The sequence below is a fragment of the Dioscorea cayenensis genome, chromosome 4 (assembly GCF_009730915.1).
Source record: "Dioscorea cayenensis subsp. rotundata cultivar TDr96_F1 chromosome 4, TDr96_F1_v2_PseudoChromosome.rev07_lg8_w22 25.fasta, whole genome shotgun sequence".
Lineage (NCBI taxonomy): Eukaryota > Viridiplantae > Streptophyta > Magnoliopsida > Dioscoreales > Dioscoreaceae > Dioscorea > Dioscorea cayenensis.
In genome coordinates, this window is record NC_052474.1 from 2,304,194 (window position 1) to 2,317,976 (window position 13,783).

At 34.9% G+C, this 13,783-nt stretch overlaps 1 protein-coding gene across 1 annotated transcript; it reads right to left on the minus strand.

The window, feature by feature from the left end:
- Positions 1 to 1,465: 1,465 nt before the first annotated feature.
- LOC120258430 lies at positions 1,466 to 13,313 on the minus strand. The gene is made up of 18 exons (XM_039265839.1): positions 12,917 to 13,313; positions 12,278 to 12,336; positions 12,057 to 12,188; positions 11,762 to 11,902; positions 10,882 to 10,938; positions 10,059 to 10,153; positions 9,220 to 9,352; positions 7,490 to 7,669; positions 7,129 to 7,322; positions 6,929 to 6,995; positions 6,057 to 6,190; positions 5,693 to 5,759; positions 4,635 to 4,697; positions 4,313 to 4,551; positions 4,105 to 4,234; positions 3,190 to 3,282; positions 2,353 to 2,556; positions 1,466 to 1,971 (listed from the first exon to the last, which is right to left on the minus strand). The coding sequence occupies exons 1-18, from the start codon at positions 13,221 to 13,223 to the stop codon at positions 1,678 to 1,680; spliced, it is 2,589 nt and encodes an 862-aa protein (XP_039121773.1). The 5' UTR covers positions 13,224 to 13,313; the 3' UTR covers positions 1,466 to 1,677.
- Positions 13,314 to 13,783: the final 470 nt, after the last annotated feature.

Genomic DNA, 13,783 nt, shown 5'->3' on the forward strand with positions numbered 1-13,783 from the left:
TGCTTTTCCATCTGGACTAAGAGCTGCTGTTCAGCTGTTCAAGCGGTAAGCCTAACTACATCAATTTCCTACATTCTAACAAATGTCTTCTGCAAAGTAAATAAGTTTGCTCAACTGGAGTTCCAGGAAGTAACTTCCTATGGTATGGGCTGGTCCCTATTGATGAAACAAATCATTCCAATTTCATTGCCTATCCATTCAGTAGGTGTTTTGTCAACTTTCTCCCGCTCATGGGAATTAGTTAGGGTGATGGCCACTAAACCGGAGAAAGTTAATCCCTTAGAATATTGGTTTTGCAAGGGTGAGGAAAGCCACAAGAGAAGAGAGCCTTTGTCAGTAGACGAAGGAATTTGTGAATGACAATCTCTTGAGAAGAACAATCCCAACAGGAGAAATCATCAACCATAACTAAAATTCAGCACCAGCAAAGGGTGAAGCCAATCTTTCCTGTTGGTTGATGCGGATTATTGTCGTGCCTTACATTCTTATCCATCAATTGCTAGTATGGAGAGAGGGAGAGGAGAAGGAAAGGAGCTACACTGTGGCTGGCGTCATTCTGATACTGTGATTCTCATTCATATGCGGGCTTTCGACTGGCAGTCTAATATCGATCGTAAGAGCAAGAATGAAAACAAGGCTGGCCAAGAGAACATGGCAAGCTAAAAAGATCCTGAGATACTAGCTCAAAGGTAATGATAATATAAAATTGTAAATAAAAGTAAAGTCTCCCTTCGCGTGCATTAGGATAAGAGCTGCTGTTCCAACAAAAAACGTATCAAGAAAGATAGTAAACGAGTTTGCTATTGACTGAAAGTCTAGATATACGTCATAAGAGCAAGAATAAAAGCAAGTATGACCCAGACAATATGACATGTAAAAGATATTCTAAGATAACAGCCCAAAGACAATTGCAGTAGAAAAGTTCAAATCAAATGATCATATTAGCATGTAATAGTACCAAGGGCGATAGTATGGTAGTGGACCTTAAGACGACGCTGAAAGGAACTCCAAAGGTGATGCATGGTAGTATCATGTCCTCAAAAATCTGGTTGATCTGCTAATGCTGAAAGAACTCCAAAGCTGATGCATGAATTAATCAAAAGACACTTAAAGGACTAGATCTATAGCAAGATGTTCCTATTGGATGGACAAAACAGACAGCAAAGAACAGCTTTACCAAAACAGTCAAACAACTTAATCAACATACCGCATGAATTAATTCAATTACATCATATCCACTAATTTTTTTTTATTTTTTTTTTTCTCATGTCCTCCAGAAGATCTTCAGAATGAATGACAGATCACAAAATATATCAGCATGTCCTAACAACATACAGTTTCCATCTTAATTTTCAACCAAAACCGGGCTATTTCTAGCCAAACAAAGTTTATGTTGATCCACCAAAAAATGTAAAAATAATACAGCCCAAAAATCTAAATTCCTTATTATAAAAAAAAATGTATATGTGCTTGCATATGATTTATTATTATTACTTAAAATGTATATGTACAGAAAATAAAAATGGAATATCATGCAATGGAGAAGTACCTGTACAAAGAGCTAGGGCCCAATTACACTTCAACGTACCCTGCATCTTCAATGATGAGACATCTTCCGTCTCACAGAAATGGGCCTTTCAATTTTAATCAATGAAAACTTGTTAATAAAGAGAGTAATCATAATCTTATCTCCACTATATCACCATCCTTCAGTTCAGTATGTGGTAGAGCAAGCTGGCCATTAACTAAAACTAGCTTTCCCTCAAAGCCAATCCTATGAGCAGCATCGGCAGCAGTACTACCAGATCTCATCCTCACTATCTCACCATGAGGCCAGCGTATGATCACTACTTCACCAAGAGGCACAGAATTTGGTTCACCATATGAAGTTGTCACATTTTTTCTTGGTCCTAAGGTTGCCCCATGCCGCACCTGCTCCTCCCATTGAAGCATTGTCCTCAAAAGATACACCTATTATTGTAAAGGAGCTCAAAGCACCAGCTATAAACCATATCGGAAGGGAAACACTCACTAAGCAGGCATAACATTTGCAAATTAATATTCAACAAGATAGCCACAATTAGGTGAATACTGATATACATGCATATCTCTCATTCATATAGGTTATAGACTGATTCTACTCTAAATGTGTTGCAATGGTTTCGTAGCTCTAGCACCTGTGTTGCCAATAATATGTTCACAATACCATGGATCAAACTGGGCAAAGACACAATGAACAATTTGAAGTAAACTAGAGCACATGCAAGGCAGTAGCGATCTTAGCAATGGAAGAGCAAATTTTCATAAAGTCAGTGAATGAAGGCATGCAAAAAAGACAAGGATGTAACTGACCTTATTATTAATACCATCTTCCGTTGAAGTATAACTGAAAGACTCAGACCGGGATCTCTCAGCATTGGCTAAATCTGATGAAACAGAAAGGATCTGTTTCCCTTCAACAACGGCAGACATAACCATCCAATATTCAGCCTCTTCCTTCTCTGTTAGATCTAGTACTTGGATGAAGGTTGGCAGCAAGCGCTGGAATTGGTCTTCCTGCAAGGAGCACCATTCTAAGCAGGTAATGCAGGGGCTACTGTTATTCATTAGATTATTGCATTGTACTACTCACATGGAGGTCCAATTACTCTATCAACAAGATAAAAAAATAAATAAACAATGAACAATAAAATGGTTCACTGGCCAAGGCAATGTCCTAGATGCATACAAGCCTTCGAAATGGTACCTGAGAATTTAATCCTAGTGATTACACAGAGATTCTAATGCACCAGAAAATCAAATTAATAAACCCAAAGCCTATTGAAGCATACCTATATTATATGATATTTCATCCATTGGATAATTAAACATGAATTCGTAATACATACAGCAGAGGAAAAGGAAAAATAACATGGATGGCAAAGAAACTCTAAAAAGATGCCATCATTTCAAAATATGAAGCAACCATTGATATACACATTCTCAACAGAGTTTCTACTATAAATCAAATTACCTTGTTACAGATAAAGATTCCATTCTCTACTTCTGAAGTTTATTTTATTAAATAACTGGTTCTGTGAAATGCTATGACTTTTTGAGTGAACAGAATTCCGATGTTAAAATGTGCTGCTTGTGAAAATTCTTTAGTAATTTCAACATATGCACCAATAATAATTAAAAAAAATTCACCTTATGAAATATTCCATCTCGACTTAATGTGTACTTCTCAAGACATGTACACCAATCACCATGCCCAGGCGCAAACCACCACTGGTCAGAAACCTGAAAGACCAATTAGATCCAGATAATTAGCTGAAGTGAATGTCATTGTCATGAGCAAGCAACCAATGTTCTAAGCAATGTCAATGGAAAAGCCTAACCATAATCAGTTAAATGCCTTCCAAATTTACATGCCAATATATAAACATAAAAAAAATGGCAGATTTTGTGGCCAAAAATCAAATTGATCATCGGTCTTACCAAGATACCATGCGTTACATATAATAATCACGATAAAAGATGATCATTTTAATGGAAATTCAGCACATAGCTTGCTTGAAATCATTAGCACAAACCTATGAAGTGTTATAGCTTGCTTGAAATCATCAGCATAAACCCATTAATATCTCACAATTTTCAGATACTATGCCTTTCAATATGAGAATTTATCAGCATAGAAATCATGCATTACATAACATGATCATGATAAAAAATGGTCATTTAAATGGAAAAGCAGGGTACTTCCTTGAAATCAACATCTTAACCCTATATAGTATCTCATAACTTTCAGATACCACGCATTTCAAAATGTAAAGTTATCAATATAAATGGCACACAGTTATGGGTAGAAGACTTAATAGTATGTGAAACAATGCAAATTCTACTTCAAATATTTAAAGAGGATGCTAATTTCTGATAAGAGCAGCGTCAAAACCACAGCTAGTTTGAACAATTTCATCTGCAATGATAGTGTTGTTAAAGGTTAATCAAATTAGATTAAAAAAAAGAACAAAATGTTATCAAGCCTTTTGTTCATACCAAATTTCCCCACTAGCATTAGCAAGATTTAAAAAGATAAAAAATAAATAAATAAATAAAACAGACCTTTTTATACAGCCTAGCAAAATCTTCCCAATGTTTTTTCTGGATAGAAGATCGTCTTTCTGCAACTGATTCAGAAGCTTCGAGATCAAAGCTCACAGCAACTAGAAGCTCTCTTCCACCTTTATCCACCCTGCAAAAGAAAATCTAAGAATTTCTGAACTACAAATGAAGAAGGTTCTGATTAAACATCAAAGCTCACATCCCAAACCTGACAATGACAGCTGCAAGCAATTGACTACCCTCAACTCTGAGAACAGGATGCCCTACTTTCAGGGAAGCATACTTATTATTTACACTATCTTCAACATAAGTTTCATCCTCCAGATAATTATTTTCATAGGTTGATGGTTTGATCTTAGAATCATCCATGCTACCAGCAGTCTCATCCTTACTCTCCTTGTATAACCAATGGGCAGCGAGTCCAAATTCGGCATACTCATGCATCCGCTTCATGCAAAAGGTGCCATGATAAAAATCAGATGATCAATAATTTTGATTCTCCTGCATGATCCGTGCTAGAAGTATTGTACCTGGGTTCTTATTTGTACTTCCAAAGGAGAGCTATCAGGACCTAGCACTGCAGTATGCAGTGACTGCAAAAACAGGAGTATAACAATGAAAATTCAAGAACAAGGCAAACACAAGGCGCTTTCCATCAGAAGAAAAGAACCGAAAACAATCAGGAAAAAAGACACTTGTTAACTGGTAGATATAGGATTAGACCCACTTATCCAACAGTAAATCACTAGATTCACATCACACCCTTTAACTCATTGTATATAACATCAATTCGATCGAAACCACATGTTCATACAAAAAATAGCATAACATCAAGTCAAACCATGCATATTAGACACAAAAATGAAGCACTTGCATCATTTTTTCCACACTCAACATCATACTTACAATTTGCCCATACTTACAGCATTTATTATTATATTATCATTTCTCTATACATCATAATAAAAAAATTATAAAAAAAATCCATGCATGCATAAGACATTAAATATAATGATCATTTAACTGGCATAACAAGATGCTAGACATATCATTGCATATTAAATTCAAAGCAAGCAATACAAAAAGCATATTGGTCACATCAATGTTGGCATATATCATATCCACTATAATTTTATCATGTGGACACAGGCATAGGCATTATATGCAAATATAATATTGGTCATTGTACAGTAAACATGGTATGGTTATTTATACATATGTTGAACTCAACTCTCAATACTCGAGATCCTTGCCAGTATATCAAGTTATGGAATTCCAAGAAATTCAGAGAGTAGAGAAAACTACAGCTTCCTTAATTTGTTTAACCAGATAATCAATCAGTTCTTTCCCTTACTCTTAATCGTAGTAGTACCTAGTCTAATGACAGAAATTTTTCTCAGTATCTAATCAACTGCCACTTGCTAGTCAAGTCCATTAATATCTCAGGGCCTCAGGTGAGGCTTCATACACTCTTAGATACAATTTGTAAAATAAAAGAACATAGATATGAAAGCTATTTGTAGAAATGTATTTCACCATGCTAAATATTTAAAAGGCTAATCTTCACATATTATAAAATGACATTTACCTGGTAACCACTTGGCTTAGGGTTGACAATGTAATCATCAAACTCACCATCAATCGGGGTCCACAACCTGTATGACATGGTCAAGAAGTACTATGAATCAGATAAGTGATCAGACTTGTAATACAACAACAACTGAATACAAGGCTTGCCTATTAAAATTTAAAATAGCTTGATTTCATTATTTAGTTTTGAGCACAAGTTGTTTGATACAACAGATGCAGGGTAAATTTCCAAGAAAAACGCCAATAGTTGTTCCAACTGTAATAAAAAAAACAGCCAATTCAACGCTAAAGCAATGACATCAGCAAATAGATGTACTCAGGGAAGTCTACATGATGAGCACAAACTTGCTTGTACTAGCTACCTGTGTATAATATCAAGAAGACTGTAGCAGCTTTTGACTGCGGGTCCATGTAATTTCCCATTCTTGTCACCAACAACAACTCTTAGTGCACGAGCATCATAAACTTGTCTGATGTTAATGTCTTTCCGTTTCATCTGTTTGTGGTAAGTTTGATATAAGGAACTCCTATAAAATATTGAACTTGATAGAAACACATTAGAGAAATGAGAGTCAACTTGATATAGTCAAACTAGACTCTATTAGAAACTGGAAAGGCTATAACACAGTTAGAAGTGATTCAGAACAAAAAAATGTTTTCAACACAACGCAAAAGTGCAATCGAACGAAGATGTTAGGAAGTCAAGGTTCATGAAGTGATTGTATAATCCAAGGTGAAGGAACAGCCCATAGGCAGGAAATTTTTGGTCATGAAACAGTCCATTCTAAGGTCAAACCATAAAGAATTGGTTGACATAGTAGCTGAACTTACAAACTATTTTTTTAATTTTTATGTTTACCTTTAGAATATCAGATAAGTTGTTCCTGCCGCTTCAGTAAATGAAAGTGATTTAGCCTCTCAACCAGGTATTGTGAAACTTCTGAAATGTATCAGGAAAATCTGTGTTTGTGTACTTACAACATCCTGAGTCTCTCACATTAGCCTACCCCAGGTTATATGGATAAAACATCTACCTCCAGGGTAAGTGTTTGATAGCCATAAACAAACTTGAGCTGTTAAACTGCTGAGCAAATACTAATGACTTTAAAAACTACCTACAGCACAATTCAGTGTCCTAATATCTTTATGATGAATAAAAACATAAGTCAGCCAAGCCTACTAGAGAGAGTTATTGTCTGATCAGCAAACACACATTAAAGGATTTTGGATATACCTTGCAGTAGATACTGTACAAGCTTTTCAGTCTACTAGAGAGAGTTATTTCCATTCCTGGAATATAACTGCACCAAAATAACCACAAACAAGTAATCTATTTTGGGGGAAAAAATGAAAGATGTAGCTACAGACAACATAGAACATCAAATGACAGAATTCTAATATCTATATTACTAGAGTGAGGATGACAGTTCTTACGAATTTGATATTAGCAACTCCTGTTCAAGGGCTTCTTCACAAACTACAAGGGATCCCAAGGCAATACCAACATCATTCACAACCTCAGGCTTCATTCCTGCAGCATCCGAGTGGCTCTTGAGATTATCAAGAAAACTTGTTCGTTTTCTTCGATCAAGCAACAGGTCAAATGGCAACACAGAATACAAAAGATCCTGTAAAAAGAGATAAATCAGACCTTTTAGGCATTACAGAACCTCACAATGTGCACATGCACAGTTCAAGCAAGCCCAATATCACACCACATAAGACCAGATTGACATCTTATTTAGGGCCTTTGTTTCTACTAGAATGAAGATTATGCAGGTCATGTTGCCCTCACCCTCATATTTCCCCTCTCCTCATTTGTTGAAACAGGCAAATCATGGTTGGGAATGGAATTAGTATCTTGCAATGGTACAATAAAGCCAGCTTTAGTAGATAACCTTCTCAGATTTCTAGTCTTGTTATTTGGCTGCCACATGGACGAAAGCTCAGCCCGCATTGTCTGAAATGTGTGAGGCTGCATAAGATAAATAAGTCATTAATTCACACACTGGATGTACTACAAAATTCCCGTAATCTAGACAATAACCACTGGCAAATAATTGATTCTGTGCAAAAAAGGCATCATGCTTAATGCATATCTTCCAAACCAATAGGTCAAGTTTCATGGAATTTCAGCCTAAGAACTTGCATAGCCATGATTCCATTTCTTTTAGTATAACCTAGAAGTATTAAGAAGAAATGTCCTTAATACCACTTTGATCTAGTGTATTTACTGCTTTAGAACACGTTTCCCCTTCTAGAATTAGAATTTTCCCTCCTTTCGCCCCTTCATTAGAAAGTCTACATAAGATAAAGATATGAAAACTTCCGTTCATTAGGAGTTATATGTAGATTCTTCTATTTATTTTATTCATAAGCATAACTGCCATACAACAATCAACATTGATTTTAATCACCATCTCAGAGGCAGGAAATCAATATGCAAGCATGGCAGGAATCTCTCTTTCTACTCTTGTATTGTCCACTGCTTTCTCCTCCCATCCATCTATTTCATATCATGATCAAAATTTCAAATCTAATCTGCCACTGTCATAAATCTCTTTCTTTGATTAGGAGGGGAAAAATATATTAACCAGCACTCATAAGATATAGATAAAAAATGATCTTGTGAAACAAAGAAATAATGGCATATATCATTTTTTCCCCCAATTAAACTCAAAATGACACTAAGATTATTCAAACTAATCACAATAAAAAAATGCGTGTGTCACTGGCAGTATAACTTAAAACAAAGCTTAGCAATAAGAGCTCCATACTTCCATTGGATAAAACAATCTTTCATCAATATATAAAATCAAACAGAATTTAAGGGTGATTTAGTACTGACAAAGAATCTTGACATAACATAGCTCATTGAGTCATTGTTATTAGATCTTTATTTAGGATTAGATTGAGGCATCTTAACACAAAAATAACAAGATTTAACATAAAAGAAATTCTTCCAACCATGTATTGGAGATAGTGACAACATATAAAAGCAGAACTAATGATCACGACAGTATAGATGAAACCGTAGAAAACAAGTTATTGATAACCTTATGACAAATGAAGTTGAGAAAGAAAACTAGGTCAAGAATTTAAGTTAGCAAAATTCTTAACTACTGACACTGTCATAAGCCTGAAGCACATTGTCACTGAAAAGCAGAACTTAACATATAAAGAGACCTGAAGATGATAACAAGATGGCATGAGTCAAAGAAAAGAACATTTATTACTAAATTGAAATATAAGTAAGGAAAAATAATTAAATCAATAGGAAAGCAAAATTCCTCTACTGCTAACAGAAGGCAAAGAACGGCATTTTGTGATATCTAAGTTAGTTCATGAAGTAGTGGTAAGATGGGAAATAAAAGGTTCACTTTTTCTGCAATTGAATTGATCAAACTTCATCAGTAATAACAAGGTTCTAAACTACTAAAGAGAACACAAATGCATAAAAAATGCGCTTTTGGCCAAAAAATGCTCCATAAATGCCTATTTAAGGAGCAAAATTAATGAACAAACCTGAAGTACAGCAAAACACAAATCTTCCATTTCAGCTTTTAAAGCCCAAACTCCCAATCGAGAAGCAAGGGAACACCATATAGACAATGTTTCCTGAGCAACTGCATGAGCTTTGGGCAATGACAACGCATAACTGAAAGGAAAATAATGCATCTAACTATTTCATAGCATTCAAAGAATATATGCTTGAAAAAAAATCATGTAGTTTAGTAGTTTCAGGTAGTAAAACCTAGGCAAAATGGCAGAACCTTACCCATAACATAAGTGTTCCATAACTACAGCCATAAACTTGTATGAGATCAAATAAAAATCAGTACATATTGAGAATAGTTCATGATATATTGACATATCCCACTAGATTCGGAATTGAAATAATGTCATAAGATTAAAAAAATATCAATAAATTGTTAGTGCAACTGTGAATATGTTTGAGAATAGAGTATATTGTCCAATGCTTATGCTACTAACTTGCTTTCAATAGATAGAGATGAACTCATTCTCAAAGATAGTAAACTAAATAAAACAACACTCAACAACACAACTAATTTCAAAATCAACACTTTCTGATGCCGCCATGCTTATTCATGTGTCTTGGTAAGAAAAAGTTGGGTAAGAAAAATAAAAATCTTTCAGATAAGATGAAGCATAATAACCAAGTACATAGAAGAGATTCTACAATTTGTTATAACGAATAGATATACTACTGATATAGTTGCACCTAGACTTTCATCATGGATGTGCTTAAACTTTTGCAGACTACATGAAAAACATGTAACTTCTAAGATATCAGATATCTTTCTAGATCATTGGGAAGCAATAAGAGGAAGACGAAACAATACATTGTCCTCATGTTATGCAGCCGGTCAGCAAGCTTAATGAGAACCACACGAGGATCATCAACCATGCCCAAGAGCATAACGCGCAGATTATTTGCCTAACATACAAACAGATAAAAAGATCCAAAATATTAAATACAAAAGCTTTTCTTATGCAAGTCATGTGATTAAATTACATTACAATCATAGACCAAATAATATAATATTAAATACAAAAGCTTTTCTTATGTAAGTCATGTGATTAAATTACATTACACTCATAGATCAAATAATATAGATGCCATTTAACATACTCCATGATTTCCGTCATTACAGACAAGATGCTGAAAAGTATAACTTTTAAATTGCCAAGTTTGAAGAATTGTTTAGCTTTTCACAAATAACACAAACTTTTAATTTTATGAAAAGCTTTGAGCTTAAATCTTCCTTCCATACTCAATGCATCAAAACAGTAACAAGAAAAATGAGCAAATACCATAGGCTCACAACCTGAAGAAAAAATGTGTATCATATACTTTTTTTCATTTTTAAATCAAGCTCAAATAATTGCCATAATGAGAAGACAGGAGGGAACAGTGAAATAGATCAAAACACCACAAAAACCAAGGGATTATATCAATGCTTGCAATCAATGTCCATGTAAAATACAATTCAAAATGATCAGAAGTTAAGCAGGTAAGGGATCAGTACAAGCTTCAATGTATCATGTTTTGCAAGATTATTTATCTTAGTCATAAGACAGTGGAAATCTACACCTGGGTGGAAAAATATCAATGAAAAGACTATTATGGTTTAGAACATCTTACAAGTGCTGCAATTATTTTACCTCATCAGGATCCAAAGAACTTTCACTAAAACTGTTTCGTCTATGACGCCGTAGCAGCTGCATAAAATGTGTACATAAGAGAGGTAATGAATTAGTAAAAGCTGCAATTTTATCAGATTTACACACTCATTATAGTACACAATTTGTGATTGCATACAACTTGATCTACAAACCATGTGAATATCAGAGGCACATCATGTGAAAATCTTAAGGCATCAATCAAACTTGCTAAATAACACATTAAAAGCACACATTTATACTCAAAAGTGCTAATATCATAATTTAAGTATGGGAATTAGATCAGCATTTATATAAGCCACATCTTCCATATATATTGCTGAAAAAGCGGTCAAGCTACTCTCAATCATTACTTCAGTTCCATAGTTGGTACTTTTTGTGCTATGCATTCTATTGCACCCATAATCTTGCATACAAACTTGGACTGCAGAAATGTAACCTGCAGCACTAAGATTAGGTCCTCCTGTTTGATGCAAGTCCTCCAAATAGACTGTACAATAGATACAGTCAAATAAAAATTCTCTTAACTTAGATACCCAACAAACATTATGCTAAAAGTTAGCTACCATGAAGATTTTGAAAGGAGGTTCAATCTCTATCTATTCATCAGATTGTCTAAAAATGAAAGATTTCAGCATTTGGTGAAAAAATGTACAGTCTGAAACATCAGCAAATAGAAGCAAAGTCACTTGTTTCCTTCTTTTACATTAGAAAATTGATATTGAAGGACAATTGTGAACAAATAAACAAACTAAAAATTTTAAAAAAAAAATCCAGAGTTCTTACTGATGAGATTAAAAAAGGCTCTGCAATTATTTCAGCTGTTACCATTTTTGCACAACCATGATTCTTTGTAGCATACCTGATTTACATAGCTTAATTTTGACACGCCAGCAACTAGATGAGCAACATCATCTCCAAAATGTTCTTCTATGCAGCTCAGATTTTCTATTGTGTCATCAACCACATCATGAAGAATGCCAGCTACAACTGTGTTTACAGCCTGTAAGAACAAACCGAATCATGAAAGAAGAATGAAAGACTAATATTACTTAGGAACAAGATTATACTATGTATAAAAAGTGGATCAACATGTATTTTTGCAATTATAAACTATTAGCAGAAAATGCAATGAGCATTGAATTAGGGAAATATACTCTTTCACCAGTGGATGGAACCAGAGCTGCCAAAATCTTTCCTGTATGGATGCAATGAGTAATATAAGGATCCCCTGTCTTCCTAAACTGGCCGTGATGAGCCTTATTTGCAAATGCAATGGCCTTCTGCACCTACCATCAGAAGAATGGGAACAACAAAGCAACAATATAATTAAAATATGAAACAAAAATGACAGCGAGCCTGAGTTTATAATGCTAACCTTTTCTTCTTTGAATATTGGGTACCCTGTAACATCCACTCCATCAAGTACAAAAGAATCTGTATCATCATACAAAATCAACAAAAGAAATATGAGGCACAAAATAAAACAAATTCTTTACATAGCATAAACTAAAAGTATTTGACTATACTAAAAAGTCCTGCACAAGAACATCATGATTAACACGAATAACAATACCTATAAAAACACCCAGCACGAGAGTATCAAGATTAACATGACTGACAATACTTCACACATTTATACAGCATAACAATACTTATACAACATGAAATATATTTATGTAGAGCCTATCATTGATGACAAGAAATGTCTAAATATGTCATTCTGGATTTAGTAATAGCATCTGTCACTGAAAATTCACTTTAAATATTAAAACAATCTAAAAAGCTTCTTACAGTTCTTGCAAGATATCCATCATCTCAGAAAAAATACTGAATTTCATCTAAATATATACTCATACCTCGATGATTTCTGTAATTAATATAATCCACGCAGATGAAGATAAAATTTAAGATCAAGAACTACATCTCACAAGATTAGAAATCCAAGATGAGCAAAGGATTCTTCATAAACTATCTGAAACCATGACTCAAAGATAAGAATCCAAGAACCCCTTACCAGGCATCTGCTCCGCCCTAGGCCAGAGGAAATCAACTTTTGTAGAAAGACACGCGCCGGAGGCGATCGCAACCGCCGTGACAGCAACGTGAGCCAGGGTTGATGTCACAGCGGCGTGCGACCCACCGGAGACAACGGCGGCGGCGGATCCGATGACGGGGCCAAGAGACGAAGTGACAGAGAGTCCTCCAGGTGCGCGACGTCGTAGGGCGAGGGAGCCACGGAGGCAAGGGAAGGGGAAGAGCTTCAAAGCACTCCGCCCAAGCATAGCTGAGCTCCGGTACCCTAATTCCTTGCAAGAAGCCATGATTGGGAGCTTGAAGGATCCAAAGGAGTGAGCTCCGACCCTCCCGAAGGGAGAGGGCGGGAGACCACCGTGTGGATGAGAACGCGGGGTTTCCAGAAAGATCTAAATTGGCAATCTTCCCTTTGTGCCCTTTTATATGCCATTCTTTGCTAACCGTTTGAGTAACGAATCATTACAAGACGATTTGAGTTTACGAATATACCCTTTCCTTTTCTTGTTACAGTTTTGAATTTTAAAAGTTTGTTTCTATATTTGAGTTTGATTTTTTTAAAAAAAGAAAATTAGTAGTTTTAGTTGTTTCCTTTTTTTTTCACGGGATCATTTATTAATTATTACCTAGATTACACTCTCAGATATGGGGCATATTTATAGAAGAATATGATGCTTGAGTTTACGAAATTGGCCTCAGTGTCTGGTATGAGATTACGAAAATGTCCTTGGATGACTAGTTATTTTTCTTCATTTATTCGTACTAGATACTATTTTTGATTTTATATGATATAGAATATTTTAAGATAGGCCATTTCATCATGAAAGAAATGAATTTATTTTTAAAATAA

Bases quoted from the DNA above. Each gene is read 5' to 3' on its own strand.
- LOC120258430 (XM_039265839.1), bottom strand. From the start codon at position 13,223: ATGGCTTCTTGCAAGGAATTAGGGTACCGGAGCTCAGCTATGCTTGGG. The intron at 10,154-10,881 runs GTAAAATAATTG...TTTGTATGTTAG, and splicing joins GTTCTTTGGATCCTGATGAG to GCAAATAATCTGCGCGTTAT. The intron at 4,235-4,312 runs GTTTGGGATGTG...TTTCTTTTGCAG, and splicing joins CTTGCAGCTGTCATTGTCAG to GGTGGATAAAGGTGGAAGAG.